The 20889-nt window shown below is 29.0% G+C and overlaps 1 protein-coding gene across 1 annotated transcript in view; it reads right to left on the bottom strand.

Annotated features, from left to right (window-relative positions):
• Nucleotides 1–18431, bottom strand: part of LOC111421536 (uncharacterized) — a 111301-nt gene extending 92870 nt beyond the window's left edge. Inside the window, exon 1 of the mRNA XM_071199176.1 lies at nt 18331–18431. Coding sequence (XP_071055277.1) covers nt 18331–18348 — 18 coding nt within the window. The 5' untranslated portion in view covers nt 18349–18431. The remainder of the gene's footprint in view (nt 1–18330) is intronic.
• Nucleotides 18432–20889: the final 2458 nt, after the last annotated feature.

Below are 20889 nucleotides of genomic sequence, written 5' to 3'. Positions count from 1 at the left end.
TATAGGATGGAATACGGAATTCGGAACGTTTTAGAAAAAAAGTTTTAATATAAAAGTTGTAGCAAATTTGATTCTTAACAATATTGCTCTTTTACACTTTTGCTCTCAGATGTAAAATTATAGAGAAAATTTCGAAAAGGTGACAATTAGATGAAATCGTGGTTTCGCATCCTGTTGGTAGAGGAGAAATGAGAAATTCAGAACGTTTTAGAAAAAAAGTTTTAGTATAAAAGTTGTAGCAAATTTGATTCTTAACGATATTGCTCTTTTACACTTTTGCTCTCAGATGCATAAATATCGAGAAAAATTAGAAAAAGTGAAAATTTGATAAAATCGTTATTTTGCATCTTGTTGCTTGTAAGGATGGAATACGGAATTTGGAACGTTTTAGAAAAAAGGTTTTGGTATAAAAGTTGTAGCACATTTGATTCTTAACAATATTGCTCTGTTACACCTTTGCTCTCAGATGCATAAATATTGAGAAAAATTAAAAAAAGTGAAAATTTGATAAAATCGTTATTTTGCATCTTGTTGCTTGCATAGGATGGAATACGGATTTCACAACATTTTAGAAAAAAAGTTTTAGTATAAAAGTTATAGCAAATTTGATTCTTAACAATATTGCTCTTTTACACTTTTGCTCTCAGATGCATAAATAACGAGAAAAATTAGAAAAAGTGAAAATTTGATAAAATCGTTATTTTGCATCTTGTTGCTTGCATAGGATGGAATACGGATTTCACAACATTTTAGAAAAACAGTTTTAATATAAAAGTTATAGCAAATTTGATTCTTAACACTATTGCTCTTTTACACTTTTGCTCTCAGATGCATAAATAACGAGAAAAATTAGAAAAAGTGAAAATTTGATAAAATCGTTATTTTGCATCTTGTTGCTTGCATAGGATGGAATACGGATTTCACAACATTTTAGAAAAACAGTTTTAATATAAAAGTTATAGCAAATTTGATTCTTAACACTATTGCTCTTTTACACTTTTGCTCTCAGATGCATAAATAACGAGAAAAATTAGAAAAAGTGAAAATTTGATAAAATCGTTATTTTGCATCTTGTTGCTTACATAGGATGGAATACGGATTTCACAACATTTTAGAAAAAAAGTTTTAGTATAAAAGTTATAGCAAATTTGATTCTTAACACTATTGCTCTTTTACACTTTTGCTCTCAGATGCATAAATAACGAGAAAAATTAGAAAAAGTGAAAATTTGATAAAATCGTTATTTTGCATCTTGTTGCTTGCATAGGATGGAATACGGATTTCACAACATTTTAGAAAAACAGTTTTAATATAAAAGTTATAGCAAATTTGATTCTTAACACTATTGCTCTTTTACACTTTTGCTCTCAGATGCATAAATAACGAGAAAAATTAGAAAAAGTGAAAATTTGATAAAATCGTTATTTTGCATCTTGTTGCTTGCATAGGATGGAATACGGATTTCACAACATTTTAGAAAAAAAGTTTTAGTATAAAAGTTGTAGCAAATTTGATTCTTAACAATATTGCTCTTTTACACTTTTGCTCTCAGATGCATAAATATCGAGAAAAATTAAAAAAAGTGAAGATTTGATAAAATCGTTATTTTACATCTTGTTGCTTGTATAGGATGGAATACGGAATTCTAAACGTTTTAGAAAAAAAGTTTTAGTATAAAAGTTGTAGCAAATTTGATTCTTAACAATATTGCTCTTTTACACTTTTGCTCTCAGATGCATAAATATCGAGAAAAATTAGAAATTTGATAAAATCGTTATTTTACATATTGTTGCTTGTATAGGATGGAATACGGAATTCGGAACATTTTAGAAAAAAAGTTTTAGTATAAAAGTTGTAGCAAATTTGATTCTTAACAATATTGCTCTTTTACACTTTTGCTCTCAGATGCATAAATATCGAGAAAAATTAGAAATTTGATAAAATCGTTATTTTACATATTGTTGCTTGTATAGGATGGAATACGGAATTCGGAACATTTTAGAAAAAAAGTTTTAGTATAAAAGTTGTAGCAAATTTGATTCTTAACAATATTGCTCTTTTACACTTTTGCTCTCAGATGCATAAATATCGAGAAAAATTAAAAAAAGTGAAGATTTGATAAAATCGTTATTTTACATCTTGTTGCTTGTATAGGATGGAATACGGAATTCTAAACGTTTTAGAAAAAAAGTTTTAGTAGAAAAGTTGTTGCAAATTTGATTCTTAACAATATTGCTCTTTTACACTTTTGCTCTCAGATGCATAAATATCGAGAAATATTAGAAAAAGTGAAAATTTGATAAAATCGTTATTTTACATCTTGTTACTTGTATAGGATGGAATATAGAATTCCGAACGTTTTAGAAAAAAGTTTTAGTATAAAAGTTGTAGCAAATTTGATTCTTAACAATATTGCTCTTTTATACTTTTGCTCTCAGATGCATAAATATCGAGAAAAATTAGAAATTTGATAAAATCGTTCTTTTACATATTGTTGCTTGTATAGGATGGAATACGGAATTCGGAACATTTTAGAAAAAAAGTTTTAGTATAAAAGTTGTAGCAAATTTGATTCTTAACAATATTGCTCTTTTATACTTTTGCTCTCAGATGTAAAAGTATAGAGAAAATTTCGAAAAGGTGATAATTAGATAAAATCGTGATTTTGCATCTTGTTAGTAGGGGATGAATGAGAAATTCGGAACGTTTTAGAAAAAAAGTTTTAATACAAAAGTTGTAGCAAATTTCATTCTTAACAATATTGCTCTTTTACACTTTTACTTTCAGATGCATAGAAATTGAGAAAGAATCGAAAAGGTGACAATTAGGTGAAATCGTGGTTTTGCATCTTGTTCGTAAAGGATGAATGAGAAATTCGGAACATTTCAGAAAAAAAGTTTTAATACAAAAGTTGTAGCAAATTTCATTCTTAACAATATTGCTCTTTTACACTTTTACTCGCAGATGCATAGAAATCGAGAAAAATTCGAAAAGCTGACAATTAGATGAAATCGTGGTTTCGCATGTTGTTCGTATAGGACGAATCAGAAATTCGGAACGTTTTAGAAAAAAAGTTTTAATACAAAAGTTGTAGCAAATTTCATTCTTAACGATATTGGTCTTTTACACTTTTGCTCTCAGATGTAAAATTATAGAGAAAATTTCGAAAAGTTGACAATTAGATGAAATCGTGGTTTTACATCTCGTTGGTAGAGGAAGAATGAGAAATTCGGAATGTTTTAGAGAAAAAGTTTTAGTATAAAAGTTGCAGCAAATTTCATTCTTAACAATATTGCTCTTTTACACTTTTGCCCTCAGATGTAAAATTATAGAGATAATTTCGAAAAGGTGACAATTAGATAAAATCGTGGTTTTACATCTTGTTGATAGAGGAAGAATGAGAAATTCTGAACGTTTTAGAAAAAAAGTTTTAGTATAAAAGCTGTAGCAAATTTCATTCTTAACAATATTGCTCTTTTACACTTTTGCTCTCAGATGCATAAATATCGAGAAAAATTAAAAAAAGTGAAAATTTGATAAAATCGTTATTTTGCATCTTATTGCTTGTATAGGATAGAATACGGAATTCGGAATATTTTAGAAAGAAAGTTTTAGTATAAAAGTTGTAGCAAATTTCACTCTTAATAATATTGCTCTTTTACACTTTTGCTCTCAGATGTAAAATTATAGAAAAAATTTCGAAAAGGTAACAATTAAATGAAATCGTGGTTTTACATCTTGTTGGTAGAGGAAGAATGAGAAATTCGGAACGTTTTAGAAAGAAAATTTTAGTATAAAAGTTGTAGCAAATTTAATTCTTAACGATATTGCTCTTTTACACTTTTGCTCTCAGATACATAAATATCCAGAAAAATTAAAAAAAGTGAAAATTTTATAAAATCGTTATTTTACATCTTGTTGCTTGCATAGGATGGAATACGGAATTCCGAACGTTTTAGAAAAAAAGTTTTGGTATAAAAGTTGTAGAACACATTATTTTTAACAATTTTGCTCTTTTATACTTTTGCTCTCAGATGCATAAATATCGAGAAAAGTTCGAAATGGTAAAAATTAGAAGAAATCGTCATTTTACATCTTGTTGCTGGTAGAGCAAGTTCTTCAAACTTAATACAGCATTTACATGTACTTTTTGAATTGAATAAATAAAAAGGATTAAATGTAAATGTATGTAAATTTGATATAGTTGCGGTAAACATCCCGTTTTATTGATTGACATGGATATTTCAAGAGACAAAAAAAATAAAAATGTTTTCCTCTCACATAACATCATTGTATTGAGTGGTGAATTTAACACCAAATCGATAAACTCTCTAAAACCACTCTAAATGGAGTAAAAAAAATATAGAACGTGTGATAAATTCTCCATTTGGCAGATTTATAGGGGTAATAAATCTGACTAAAACATACACTTGGGGGAAGAGGGAGATATTTTTAGCTTTAATTAAACGAACTTTTTAATTTTAATATTGATAGAAAAAGCTATTCAATTCAAGCAAACTTTAATTTCAAACAAATTCATAGAGGAAGTTTGTCGGACACCGAGTGAGAGACAACTTTGTAATTTAACTCCTAAATTTAACTTTTAAAAGCAGAAGGTTCCCGCAAGTTGGCAAGGTAATGCTAAAAGCTGCAAGTTTGCGACGAGATTTCTTGGGGCTTTGGTTGCAATTTGGGAGGGGCGATTTAAGCTGCTCTAAATCGGCTTAGTTTCTACTTCCGTTCGGAAGAGAAGAGATTAAAATAGATTTATTTAATAGAGTTTTTTTTTCGATCGAAATTTGAGTAACTCGGGAATTTGATGATTCTCTTTAAGGAAGTCTCAAGATTAATTGCGTGGAAGGATGATTGATTGATTGAGTTTTCATGAGGATAAGTTTTGAAGTTGTCGGATAATTTATCACCGAATATTTCTTTTATTTACCCAACACACATTATTCCTTAAATCGGCTTCAATATCAGTTTGAATTAAATAATTTTGGGTTAAATAAAAGTGTAGCCAATATTGGAAGTCGATCTACTTTGTGATTTTTATCTCACAACACATCAAAAGCTTATCTAAATTTCAAATCTTTTCATAGAAAAAGAGATTCGGGAAGTGGACCGAGTTTGTTGTTGAAGTATCGATCCTTCAGCTGAAGAAAATAAAGTAGTTTTATAACCCAATTTAAGGCAAGGATCCTTGTTAAAATAAAAAAAGGATAATTGTTCCAAAAGCAGACGGAAGAAATAAAAACACAATTCTTGAATATTATATAAAAGCAAAATTGTACCATAACAAAAAAAATGATAAACTCATAAATGAAAATTTGTTGTAGTAAATTTTATTCGTAATTGCTCTGTTGCATTCTTGCTCTTAGATGCATAGATTTCGAGAAAAACATGAAAATGTGAGATAAATTTTGTTGTTTTACAAGGTATTAATGGTAACACACGGGTATCGAAATATGACACAAAAAAATGTATAGAACAAAAGTTGTAGCAAATTTTATTGTTAACAATATTGCTCTCTTGCACTTTTCCTCGCAGATGTGTAGATATCGAGAAAAGCACGAAAGTATGGAAATTTGATAAATTTTGTTATTTTACAAGAAGTTAATGGTGAGACTCCGATATCGGCGCATATTAGAAAAAAACTTTTAAAACAAAAGTTGTAGCAAATTTTATTGCTAACAATATTGCTCTCTTGCATTTTTGCTCTCAGATGTATAGATTTTGAGATAAATACGAATATGAAAATTTGATAAATTTCGTTAATTTATAAATAGTTAATGGTAAGACTCGGGTATCGGCGCATATTAGAAAAAAACTTTTTACGCAAAAGTTGTAGCAAATTTTATTGCTAACAATATTGTTCTCTTACACTTTTACTCGTAGATGTATAGATATCGAGAAAAACACGAGAATATGATAATTTGATAAATTTCGTTATTTTATAGAGAGTTAATGGTAAGACTCGGGTATCGACGCATATTAGAAAAAAACTTTTTAAGCAAAAGTTGTAGCAAATTTAATTGTTAACAATATTGCGCTCTTGCACTTTTGCTCGCAGATGCGTAGATATCGAGAAAAACACGAGAATATGAAAATTTGATAAATTTCGTTATTTTATAGAGAGTTAATGGTAAGACTCGGGTATCGGCGCATGTTGCAAAAAAACTTTTGAAACAAAAGTTGTAGCAAATTTAATTGTTAACAATATTGCTCTCTTGCACTTTTGCTCGCAGATGCGTAGATATCAAGAAAAACACGAGAATATGAAAATTTGATAAATTTCGTTATTTTATAGAGAGTTAATGGTAAGACTCGGGTATCGGCGCATGTTGCAAAAAAACTTTTGAAACAAAAGTTGTAGCAAATTTAATTGTTAACAATATTGCTCTCTTGCACTTTTGCTCGCAGATGCGTAGATATCAAGAAAAACACGAGAATATGAAAATTTGATAAATTTCGTTATTTTATAGAGAGTTAATGGTAAGACTCGGGTATCGGCGCATGTTGCAAAAAAACTTTTGAAACAAAAGTTGTAGCAAATTTAATTGTTAACAATATTGCTCTCTTGCACTTTTGCTCGCAGATGCGTAGATATCAAGAAAAACACGAGAATATGAAAATTTGATAAATTTCGTTATTTTATAGAGAGTTAATGGTAAGACTCGGGTATCGGCGCATGTTGCAAAAAAACTTTTGAAACAAAAGTTGTAGCAAATTTAATTGTTAACAATATTGCTCTCTTGCACTTTTGCTCGCAGATGCGTAGATATCAAGAAAAACACGAGAATATGAAAATTTGATAAATTTCGTTATTTTATAGAGAGTTAATGGTAAGACTCGGGTATCGGCGCATGTTGCAAAAAAACTTTTGAAACAAAAGTTGTAGCAAATTTAATTGTTAACAATATTGCTCTCTTGCACTTTTGCTCTCAGATGCATAGATTTTGAGATAAATACTAATATGAAAATTTTATAAATTTCGTTATTTTATAGGTAAGACTCGGGTATCGGAGCATGTTACAAAAAAACTTTTAGAACAAAAGTTGTAGCAAATTTAATTGTTAACAATAATGCTCTCTTGCATTTTTGCTCGCAGATGCGTAGATATCGAGAAAAATACGAGAATATGAAAATTTGATAAATTTCGTTATTTTATAGAGAGTCAATGGTAAGACTCGGGTATCGGAGCATGTTACAAAAAAACTTTTAGAACAAAAATTGTAGCAAATTTTATTGCTAACGATATTGTTCTCTTGCACTTTTACTCGTAGAGGCGTAGATATCGAGAAAAACACGAGAACATGAAAATTTGATAAATTTCGTTATTTTATAGAGAGTTAATGGTAAGACTCGGGTATCGGAGCATGTTACAGAAAAACTTTTAGAACAAAAATTGTAGCAAATTTTATTGTTAACAATATTGCTCTCTTGCACTTTTGCCCTCAGATGCACAGATTTTGAGATAAATACGAATATGAAAATTTGATGAATTTCGTTATTTTATAGAGAGTTAATGGTAAGACTCGGGTATCGGCGCATATTAGAAAAAAACTTTTAAAACAAAAGTTGTAGCAAATTTTATTGTTAACAATATTGCTCTCTTGCACTTTTACTCGTAGATGCGTAGATATCGAGAAAAACACGAGAATATGAAAATTTTATAAATGTCGTTATTTTATAGATAGTTAATGGTAAGAGTCGGGTATCGGCGCATGTTGCAAAAAAACTTTTGAAACAAAAGTTGTAACAAATTTTATTGTTAACAATATTGCTCTCTTGCACTTTTGCTCTCAGATGTATAGATTTTGAGAGAAATACGAATATGAAAATTTGATGAATTTCGTTAATTTATAAATAATTAATGGTAAGACTCGGGTATCGGCCCATATTAGAAAAAAACTTTTCAAACAAAAGTTGTAGCAAATTTTATTGCTAACAATATTGCTCTCTTGCACATTTACTTGTAGATGCATAGATATCGAGAAAAACACGACAATATGAAAATTTGATAAATTTCGTTATTTTATAGAGAATTAATGGTAAGACTCGGGTATCGGCGCATGTTGCAAAAAAACTTTTGAAACAAAAGTTGTAGCAAATTTAATTGCTAACAATATTGTTCTCTTGCACTTTTACTCGTAGATGTGTAGATATCGAGAAAAGCACGAGAATATGAAAATTTGATAAATTTCGTTATTTTATAAATAGTTAATAGTAAGACTCGGGTATCGGCGCATATTAGAAAAAAACTTTTAAAACAAAAGTTGTAGGAAATTTTATTGTTAACAATATTGCTCTCTTGCACTTTTACTCGTAGATGCGTAGATATCGAGAAAAACACGAGAATATGAAAATTTGATAAATGTCGTTGTTTTATAGATAGTTAATGGTAAGACTCGGGTATCGGCGCATGTTGCAAAAAAACTTTTGAAACAAAAGTTGTAGCAAATTTAATTGTTAACAATATTGCTCTCTTGCACTTTTGCTCGCAGATGCGTAGATATCGAGAAAAACACGAGAATATGAAAATTTGATAAATTTCGTTATTTTATAGAGAGTTAATGGTAAGACTCGGGTATCGGCGCATGTTGCAAAAAAACTTTTGAAACAAAAGTTGTAGCAAATTTAATTGTTAACAATATTGCTCTCTTGCACTTTTGCTCGCAGATGCGTAGATATCGAGAAAAACACGAGAATATGAAAATTTGATAAATTTCTTTATTTTATAGAGAGTTAATGGTAAGACTCGTGTATCGGCGCATGGTACAAAAGAACTTTTAGAACAAAAGTTGTAGCAAATTTAATTGTTAACAATATTGCTCTGTTGCACTTTTGCTCTCAGATGCATAGATATTGAGATAAATGTAAATATGAAAATTTGATGAATTTCGTTATTTTAAAAAATGTTAATGATAAGACTCGGGTATCCGCGCATATTAGAAAAAAACTTTTAAAACAAAAGTTGTAGCAAATTTAATTGCTAACAATATTGCTCTCTTGCACTTTTACTTGTAGATGCATAGATATCGAGAAAAACACGACAATATGAAAATTTGATAAATTTCGTTATTTTATAAATAGTTAATGGTAAGACTCGGGTATCGGAGAATGTTACGAAAAAACCTTTTAAACAAAAGTTGTGGCAAATTTTATTGTTAACAATATTGCTCTCTTGCACTTTTGCTCGCAGATGCGTAGATATCGAGAAAAGCACGAGAATATGAAAATTTGATAAATTTCGTTATTTTATAGATAGTTAATGGTAAGACTCGGGTATCGGCGCATATTAGAAAAAAACTTTTAAAACAAAAGTTGTAGCAAATTTTATTGTTAACAATATTGCTCTCTTGCACCTTTACTCGTAGATGCGTAGATATCGAGAAAAACACGAGAATATGAAAATTTGATAAATGTCGTTATTTTATAGATAGTTAATGGTAAGAGTCGGGTATCGGCGCATGTTGCAAAAAAACTTTTGAAACAAAAGTTGTAACAAATTTTATTGTTAACAATATTGCTCTCTTGCACTTTTGCTCTCAGATGTATAGATTTTGAGAGAAATACGAATATGAAAATTTGATGAATTTCGTTAATTTATAAATAATTAATGGTAAGACTCGGGTATCGGCCCATATTAGAAAAAAACTTTTCAAACAAAAGTTGTAGCAAATTTTATTGCTAACAATATTGCTCTCTTGCACATTTACTCGTAGATGCATAGATATCGAGAAAAACACGACAATATGAAAATTTGATAAATTTCGTTATTTTATAGAGATTTAATGGTAAGACTCGGGTATCGGAGCATGTTACAAAAAAACTTTTAGAACAAAAATTGTAGCAAATTTAATTGTTAACAATATTGCTCTCTTGCACTTTTGCTCTCAGATGCATAGATTTTGAGATAAATACGAATATAAAAATTTGACGAATTTCGTTATTTTATAGAGAGTTAATGGTAAGACTCGGGTATCGGCGCATGTTGCAAAAAAATGTTTAAAACAAAAGTTGTAGCAAATTTTATTGCTAACAATATTGTTCTCTTGCACTTTTACTCGTAAATGCGTAGATATCGAGAAAAACACAAAAATATGAAAATTTGATAAATTTCGTTATTTTATAAAGACTAGGATATCGCAGCATGTTACAAAAAATCTTTTAGAACAAAGGTTGTAGCAAATTTAATTGTTAACAATATTGCTCTCTTGCACTTTTGCTCGCAGATGCGTAGATATCGAGAAAAACACGAGAATATGAAAATTTGATAAATTTCTTTATTTTATAGAGAGTTAATGGTAAGACTCGTGTATCGGCGCATGGTACAAAAGAACTTTTAGAACAAAAGTTGTAGCAAATTTAATTGTTAACAATATTGCTCTGTTGCACTTTTGCTCTCAGATGCATAGATATTGAGATAAATGTAAATATGAAAATTTGATGAATTTCGTTATTTTAAAAAATGTTAATGATAAGACTCGGGTATCCGCGCATATTAGAAAAAAACTTTTAAAACAAAAGTTGTAGCAAATTTAATTGCTAACAATATTGCTCTCTTGCACTTTTACTTGTAGATGCATAGATATCGAGAAAAACACGACAATATGAAAATTTGATAAATTTCGTTATTTTATAAATAGTTAATGGTAAGACTCGGGTATCGGAGAATGTTACGAAAAAACCTTTTAAACAAAAGCTGTGGCAAATTTTATTGTTAACAATATTGCTCTCTTGCACTTTTGCTCGCAGATGCGTAGATATCGAGAAAAGCACGAGAATATGAAAATTTGATAAATTTCGTTATTTTATAGATAGTTAATGGTAAGACTCGGGTATCGGCGCATATTAGAAAAAAACTTTTAAAACAAAAGTTGTAGCAAATTTTATTGTTAACAATATTGCTCTCTTGCACTTTTACTCGTAGATGCGTAGATATCGAGATAAACACGAGAATATGAAAATTTGATAAATGCCGTTATTTTATAGATAGTTAATGGTAAGAGTCGGGTATCGGCGCATGTTGCAAAAAAACTTTTGAAACAAAAGTTGTAACAAATTTTATTGTTAACAATATTGCTCTCTTGCACTTTTGCTCTCAGATGTATAGATTTTGAGAGAAATACGAATATGAAAATTTGATGAATTTCGTTAATTTATAAATAATTAATGGTAAGACTCGGGTATCGGCCCATATTAGAAAAAAACTTTTCAAACAAAAGTTGTAGCAAATTTTATTGCTAACAATATTGCTCTCTTGCACATTTACTCGTAGATGCATAGATATCGAGAAAAACACGACAATATGAAAATTTGATAAATTTCGTTATTTTATAGAGAGTTAATGGTAAGACTCGGGTATCGGCGCATGTTGCAAAAAAACTTTTGAAACAAAAGTTGTAACAAATTTTATTGTTAACAATATTGCTCTCTTGCACTTTTGCTGTCAGATGTATAGATTTTGAGAGAAATACGAATATGAAAATTTGATGAATTTCGTTAATTTATAAATAGTTAATGGTAAGACTCGGGTATAGGCGCATATTAAAAAAAAACTTTTAAAACAAAACTTGTAGCAAATTTAATTGTTAACAATATTGCTCTCTTGCACTTTTGCTCGCAGATGCGCAGATATCGAGAAAAACTCGAGAATAAGAAAATTTGATAAATTTCGTTGTTTTATAGAGAGTTAATGGTAAGACTCGGGTATCGGCGCATGTTACAAAAAAACTTTTAAAACAAAAGTTGTAGCAAATTTTATTGCTAACAATATTGTTCTCTTGTACTTTTACTCGTAGATGCGTAGATAACGAGATAAGCACTAGAATATGAAAATTTGATAAATTTCGTTATTTTATAGATAGTTAATGGTAAGACTCGGGTATCGGAGAATGTTACAAAAAAACCTTTTAAACAAAAGTTGTAGCAAATTTTATTGTTAACAATATTGCTCTCTTGCACTTTTGCTCGCAGATGCGTAGATATTGAGATAAATGTAAATATGAAAATTTGATGAATTTCGTTATTTTAAAAAATGTTAATGATAAGACTCGGGTATCGGCGCATATTAGAAAAAAACTTTTAAAACAAAAGTTGTAGCAAATTTAATTGTTAACAATATTGCTCTCTTGCACTTTTGCTCTAGATGCATAGATATTGAGATAAATACGAATATGAAAATTTGATGAATTTCGTTAATTTATAAATAGTTAATGGTAAGACTCGGGTATCGGAGAATGTTACAAAAAAAACCTTTTAAACAAAAGTTGTAGCAAATTTTATTGTTAACAATATTGCTCTCTTGCACTTTTACTCGTAGATGCGTATATAACGAGATACTTAATACTTTTAAGGATATTTGAGGATTTATACAGAAGATGTTTACAAGAACTATTCCTTATGATTAGACAAAATTATTCATGTTTTAAAATCATTCCAAATGCTTCATTATTAGAGGAAAGAATTTTCAAAGATTTACAGCAAATACCTTAAAATTTTCAAAGGTATCTATAGATTTCCAATGATTTTTATACATTTCTAGATACTTCCAGAAATGTTCAAATGCTTAAAAACGAACTTTTTGGAATTTCAGAGGTGAACAAGAATTTCTTAGGATTTTAAAGCATTTTCAGAACTTTTAGAATAATTTGTAAACATATTTGTAAACGAAACATATTTTACCTAACATATTTTAATTTAAATTTATGAACAAATGTTTTGAAGTAGGACTTAGCGTTAAAAAACTGAACTGTTAGACCGGTAATCAAACACTTAAAAGCAGCGGCGGTTAAAGTTTGTTTCCACTCTGCTACTCCAGTTCGTTGTCATTTTTTGTTGAAAATTCGATTACGTTCTCTCCCGATTTTCCAGAAAAAATTGGCAAATTGACTAACGAAATTGTCGACGTGAAAATAGTGTTTACGTTAGTTTACAAAAATTAATTTCTGATGAATTGTATTATAATTAAGCGATCATCTATTTAATACCAAATCTAATTTTGTACCAAATCCAATACTTTTGTAGTTACCAAGCTATATTGGATCTTATTGAAGCTCTCTAATTATAATATCATACAGTTTGAAAAAAACTGTGTCAACAAATTTTTTGTGTTTAACCTCATTTATATTAAACGTAAAATTACGATGGCAACTTTTAAAACTTTTATTAAAAAAATATTAAGCCTGGAAACTTAATATTTCGTATAAGTTAACTTCAAATATTCTTTTACAACCTAAAAAAGTTTGATTACTTACTTCCAAATAGTTATAAAGAAAAAAGATTTTTTCCTAAATCAACTTTTTTAATAAAAATCAAATTTTAATGGTAATATTTAATAATTTTTATAAAATAAACTGTGAACGCTAGAAGCTTAATATTTTGTATAACCTAACCACAAACATTCTTTTATATCCTCAATTGGTTATAGTTTTATAATCCAAACAATTTTGTTCAAAAAAATTTGTCAACGAAATTCATCAAATTTTCATATTTTCGGCTTTTTCTCGATATCTATGCATCTGAGAGCAAAAGTAAAACAGAGCAATATTGGTAAGAATTAAATTTGCTACAACTTTTGTTCAATAAGTTTTTTTGTAACGTATTCCGATTCCCGAGTGCTACCATTAACCTAGTAAAACAACAAATTCTTAAACATTTCATATTTTCGTATATTTCTCGATATTGACGCATCTGAGAGCAAAAGTAAAAGAGAGCAATATTGGTAGGAATAAAATTTGCAACAACTTTTATTTTAAAAGTTTTTTTATAACATATTAGGATTCCCGAGTGCTATCATTAACTGTTAGTAATATACTGAATTCTTCAAATTTTCATATTTTCCTATTTTTCTCGATATTGACGCATTTAAGAGCAAAAGTAAAAGAGAGCAATATTGTTAAGAATTAAATTTGCCACAACTTTTGTTCTAAAAGTTTTTTTGTAACATGCTCCGATTCCCGAGTGCTACCATTAACCTAGTAAAACAACAAATTCTTAAAAATTTCATATTTTCGTATATTTCTCGATATTGACGCATTTGAGAGCAAAACTAAAAGAGAGCAATATTAGTAGGAATAAAATTTGCAACAACTTTTGTATTAAAAGTTTTTTTATAACATATTAGGATTCCCGAGTGCTACGATTAACTATTTGTAATACACCGAATTCTTCAAATTTTCATATTTTTGTATTTTTCTCGATATTGACGCATTTGAGAGCAAAACTAAAAGAGAGCAATATTAGTAGGAATAAAATTTGCAATAACTTTTATATTAAAAGTTTTTTTATAACATATTAGGATTCCCGAGTGCTACCATTAATTATTAGTAATACACCGAATTTTTTAAATTTTCATATTTTTATATTTTTCTCGATATTGACGCATTTGAGAGCAAAAGTAAAAGAGAGCAATATTGGTAAGAATTAAATTTGCTACAACTTTTGTTCTAAAAGTTTTTTTGTAACATGTTCCGATTCCCGAATGCTACTATTATCTGCTAGTAAAACAACGAATTCTTTAAAATTTCATATTTTCGTATATTTCTCAATAATGACACATTTGAGGGCAAACGTAAAAGAGAGCAATATTGGTAAGAACTAAATTTGCCACAACTTTTGTTCAAAAAGTTTTTTTGTAACATGTTCCGATTCCCGAGTGCTACCATTAATTAACCTAGTAAAACAACAAATTCTTAAAAATTTCATATCTTCCTATATTTCTTAATATTGACGCATCTGAGAGCAAAACTAAAAGAGAGCAATATTGGTAAGAATTAAATTTGCTACAACTTTTGTTCAAAAAGTTTTTTTGTAACATGTTCCGATTCCCGATTGCTACCATTAACTATTAATAATACACCGAATTCTTCAAATTTTCATATTTTCGTATATTTCTCGATATTGACGCACTTGAGGGCAAAAGTAAAAGAGAGCAATATTGGTAAGAACTAAATTTGCCACAACTTTTGTTCAAAAAGTTTTTTTGTAACATGTTCCGATTCCCGAGTGCTACCATTAATTAACCTAGTAAAACAACAAATTCTTAAAAATTTCATATTTTCCTATATTTCTTAATATTGACGCATCTGAGAGCAAAACTAAAAGAGAGCAATATTGGTAGGAATAAAATTTGCAACAACTTTTATATTAAAAGTTTTTTTATAACATATTAGGATTCCTGATTGCTACCATTAACTATTAATAATACACCGAATTCTTCAAATTTTCATATTTTCGTATATTTCTCGATATTGACGCACTTGAGGGCAAAAGTAAAAGAGAGCAATATTGGTAAGAACTAAATTTGCCACAACTTTTGTTCAAAAAGTTTTTTTGTAACATGTTCCGATTCCCGAGTGCTACCATTAATTAACCTAGTAAAACAACAAATTCTTAAAAATTTCATATTTTCCTATATTTCTTAATATTGACGTATCTGAGAGCAAAACTAAAAGAGAGCAATATTGGTAAGAATTAAATTTGCTACAACTTTTGTTCAAAAAGTTTTTTTGTAACATGTTCCGATTCCCGATTGCTACCATTAACTATTAATAATACACCGAATTCTTCAAATTTTCATATTTTCGTATATTTCTCGATATTGACGCACTTGAGGGCAAAGGTAAAAGAGAGCAATATTGGTAAGAACTAAATTTGCCACAACTTTTGTTCAAAAAGTTTTTTTGTAACATGTTCCGATTCCCGAGTGCTACCATTAATTAACCTAGTAAAACAACAAATTCTTAAAAATTTCATATTTTCCTATATTTCTTAATATTGACGTATCTGAGAGCAAAACTAAAAGAGAGCAATATTGGTAAGAACTAAATTTGCCACAACTTTTGTTCAAAAAGTTTTTTTGTAACATGTCCCGATTTCCGAGTGCTACCATTAACCTAGTAAAACAACAAATTCTTAAACATTCCATATTTTCGTATATTTCTCGATATTGACGCATCTGAGAGCAAAAGTAAAAGAGAGCAATATTGATAGGAATAAAATTTGCAACAACTTTTATTTTAAAAGTTTTTTTATAACATATTAGGATTCCCGAGTGCTACCATTAACTATTAGTAATACACCGAATTCTTCAAATTTTCATATTTTTGTATTTTTCTCGTTATTGATACATTTGAGGGCAAAAGTAAAAGAGAGTAATATTGGTAAGAATTAAATTTGCTACAACTTTTATTCTAAAAGTTTTTTTGTAACATGCTTCGATTCCCGAGTGCTACCATTAACCTAGTAAACCAACAAATTCTTAAAAATTTCATATTTTCGTATATTTCTCGATATTGACGCATTTGAGAGCAAAACTAAAAGAGAGCAATATTAGTAGGAATAAAATTTGCAACAACTTTTATATTAAAAGTTTTTTTATAACATATTAGGATTCCCGAGTGCTACCATTAACTATTAGTAATACACCGAATTTTTTAAATTTTCATATTTTAGTATTTTTCTCGATATTGACGCATTTAAGAGCAAAAGTAAAAGAGAGCAGTATTGGTAAGAATTAAATTTGCTACAACTTTTGTTCTAAAAGTTTTTTTGTAACATGTTCCGATTCCCGAATCCTACCATTATCTGCTAATAAAACAACGAATTCTTCAAATTTTCATATTTTCGTATATTTCTCGATATTGACGCATTTGAGAGCAAAACTAAAAGAGAGCAATATTAGTAGGAATAAAATTTGCAACAACTTTTATATTAAAAGTTTTTTTTATAACATATTAGGATTCCCGAGTGCTACCATTAACTATTAGTAATACACCGAATTTTTTAAATTTTCATATTTTAGTATTTTTCTCGATATTGACGCATTTGAGGGCAAAAGTAAAAGAGAGTAATATTGATAAGAATTAACTTAGCTACAACTTTTGTTCTAAAAGTTTTTTTGTAACATATTCCATTTCCCGAGTGCTACCACCATTAACCTAGTAAAACAACAAAATCTTAAAAATTTCATATTTTCGTATATTTCTCAATATTGACGCATTTGAGAGCAAAAGTAAAAGACAGCAATATTGGTAAGAATTAAATTTGCTACAACTTTTGTTCAAAAAGTTTTTTTGTAACATGTTCCGATTCCCGAATGCTACCATTATCTGCTAATAAAACAACGAATTTTTTAAAATTTCATATTTTTGTATTTTTCTCGATATTGACGCATCTGAGAGCAAAAGTAAAAGAGAGCAATATTGGTAGGAATAAAATTTGCAACAACTTTTATATTAAAAGTTTTTTTATAACATATTAGGATTCCCGAGTGCTACCATTAACTATTAGTAATACACCGAATTCTTTAAAATTTCATATTTTCGTATTTTTCTCGATATTGACGCATTTGAGGGTAAAAGTAAAAGAGAGCAATATTGGTAAGAATAATATTTGCTACAACTTTTATATTAAGTTTTTTTGAATAAAATGCTCCGATTCCAGGTTGTTACCATTAAGAACTTGTAAAATAACGAAATTTATTACGTGTTTTTTGCAATACTACATCTGAGAGCAAGAGTTAATCAGAGAATTAACGTTCTGATAATAAACAAAATATAGTAGCAAAAAATTTGGTATTTGGCAAATCGATATAAGATAAATTGCCCTATTTTTTGAGAGTAGTAGCATTATGTTACTTCCTCTTATTACTGCTGCTTTACTATTTTGTTTTTGTCATGTTTGGCAAAATAGCTTTTTTGTTTACAATTTATCAAACTTCTTTTCTGGTTTCTTATTGAGGTTGCAGCTAAGGCGTCTTCTTCAGTTTCTGTTGCGTTAAGGTTATTTTCTTCATTAATCAACCTTAATGATAAATTTCCAACCAAGCTTCTCTAAAAGTTCTGTATTTACTTGGTAGTGTGTCTAAAATCTTTTTAGACACACTATCGGTGAAAACTACCTACTGGTGAAATCTTTCGTGCAGAATCATCTTATTTGTTTCGGACTAAGTTTACTAAAAACTTTAAATTTTACAAGTCTATGAATGATTTATTAAAATTTAAATTTATAATTTTATTTTCCTATCTATTTCTATCTATGCTATAATAACTTTATAAGATTTATATTTCTTTTAATCAATTCATAAAAAGAAACGTTATTAAAGTTCAAACGTGCTTGTTAAATTATCTACCCCAGTCACTACGAGAACCTTAACTCCTTTTATCCCTGTTCGTTTGAGTACCCTTTGACCCTTTACAAAGATTGTACTCGGCTTGGAAGTCCCTTTGTGGTTTCCTTCATAAAAGCATTAAATGGGGGGACTCAAATATAATTAATTTACCAAACGATATTTAAATAAATATAATAAAAGATAGATAAACTTACAGTTTCTTCTCGATCCATTTCTCTTCTCACTAATTTAAGAACGAACGCGCTCCCACAGCTTCGAAACGAAACGGAATCGACCTCTGCGACGGATAAAAACTTACTGTGTCGAACCATATAGTGTCCACAGGTGGATCCTTGCTCCTGAAACGGCGCAGGTCCGAAACTTTGTGGTTATGAGAAATCCACAGGGAGATAATATTTACAACGTCGCAAAGATAATTAATTTGATCAAATTTTAATTGTTGAAAGTTTCAAGAAGTGAAACATAAATCTGGGATGACTTGGATTTTTCATGGATAACTTATCCATGCGAAGTTGGCCCACTATTTTGATTATAACTGAATGATGAAACTCGCTAAAATAACACAAAAGTTACCTGATTTTAGGTGGTGATAACTCGTAAAAGATGTCCACGATTATTAAGACGTATACGTCATTGGATTCGTCTTAGTTTCTTCTATCGAAACTACAAAGTTCATGTTCTTAATTCGTTTCTGTTAAATTTGTGCAGCCCTCAGAATAACACCGTGTTTGTGAAAGTCTACGAAATGCTAAGATACACGGTTTTAATTATAAAAATCGCTGACAACTTTTAAACTAAAGCAGAGGGATAAAAATGTAATGCATAATTATTGTTCATAATAAACCGAGAAATTACAATTTATAACCAGATCTAACCTAGCTGTTAGCACAGTCTAGGTATGAAGTCGAAAGTTGCGAAATACTAAGATGCATGGTTTTAATTATAAAAATCGCTCACAACTTTTAAACTAAAGCAGAGGGATAAAAATGTAATGCATAATTATTGTTCATAATAAACCGAGAAATTACAATTTATAACCAGATCTAACCTAGCTGTTAGCACAGTCTAGGTATGAAGTCGAAAGTTGCGAAATACTAAGATGCATGGTTTTAATTATAAAAATCGCTCACAACTTTTAAACTAAAGCAGAGGGATAAAAATGTAATGCATAATTATTGTTCATAATAAACCAAGAAATTACAATTTATAACCAGATCTAGTCTAGCAGTTAGCACAGTCTAGGTATGAAGTCGAAAGTTGCGAAATACTAAGATGCATGGTTTTAATTATAAAAATCGCTGACAACTTTTAAACTAAAGCAGAGGGATAAAAATGTAATGCATAATTATTGTTCATAATAAACCGAGAAATTACAATTTATAACCAGATCTAACCTAGCTGTTAGCACAGTCTAGGTATGAAGTCGAAAGTTGCGAAATACTAAGATGCATGGTTTTAATTATAAAAATCGCTCACAACTTTTAAACTAAAGCAGAGGGATAAAAATGTAATGCATAATTATTGTTCATAATAAACCGAGAAATTACAATTTATAACCAGATCTAACCTAGCTGTTAGCACAGTCTAGGTATGAAGTCGAAAGTTGCGAAATACTAAGATGCATGGTTTTAATTATAAAAATCGCTCACAACTTTTAAACTAAAGCAGAGGGATAAAAATGTAATGCATAATTATTGTTCATAATAAACCAAGAAATTACAATTTATAACCAGATCTAGTCTAGCAGTTAGCACAGTCTAGGTATGAAGTCGAAAGTTGCGAAATACTAAGATGCATGGTTTTAATTATAAAAATCGCTCACAACTTTTAAACTAAAGCAGAGGGATAAAAATGTAATGCATAATTATTGTTCATAATAAACCAAGAAATTACAATTTATAACCAGATCTAGTCTAGCAGTTAGCACAGTCTAGGTATGAAGTCGAAAGTTGCGAAATACTAAGATGCATGGTTTTAATTATAAAAATCGCTCACAACTTTTAAACTAAAGCAGAGGGATAAAAATGTAATGCATAATTATTGTTCATAATAAACCGAGAAATTACAATTTATAACCAGATCTAACCTAGCTGTTAGCACAGTCTAGGTATGAAGTCGAAAGTTGCGAAATACTAAGATGCATGGTTTTAATTATAAAAATCGCTCACAACTTTTAAACTAAAGCAGAGGGATAAAAATGTAATGCATAATTATTGTTCATAATAAACCAAGAAATTACAATTTATAACCAGATCTAGTCTAGCAGTTAGCACAGTCTAGGTATGAAGTCGAAAGTTGCGAAATACTAAGATGCATGGTTTTAATTATAAAAATCGCTCACAACTTTTAAACTAAAGCAGAGGGATAAAAATGTAATGCATAATTATTGTTCATAATAAACCAAGAAATTACAATTTATAACCAGATCTACCCTAGGAATTAGCACAGTCTAGGTATGAAGTCGAAAGTTGCGAAATACTAAGATGCATGGTTTTAATTATAAAAATCGCTCACAACTTTTAAACTAAAGCAGAGGGATAAAAATGTAATGCATAATTATTGTTCATAATAAACCAAGAAATTCCAATTTATAACCAGATCTACCCTAGGAATTAGCACAGTCTAGGTATGAAGTCGAAAGTTGCGAAATACTAAGATGCATGGTTTTAATTATAAAAATCGCTCACAACTTTTAAACTAAAGCAGAGGGATAAAAATGTAATGCATAATTATTGTTCATAATAAACCAAGAA

This window comes from Onthophagus taurus, chromosome 10 (genome assembly GCF_036711975.1).
Source record: "Onthophagus taurus isolate NC chromosome 10, IU_Otau_3.0, whole genome shotgun sequence".
In the NCBI taxonomy this organism is placed as follows: Eukaryota; Metazoa; Arthropoda; class Insecta; order Coleoptera; family Scarabaeidae; genus Onthophagus; species Onthophagus taurus.
Note: the sequence above shows the minus strand (reverse complement) of the source record. Positions and strands in the feature narration are given on the sequence as shown.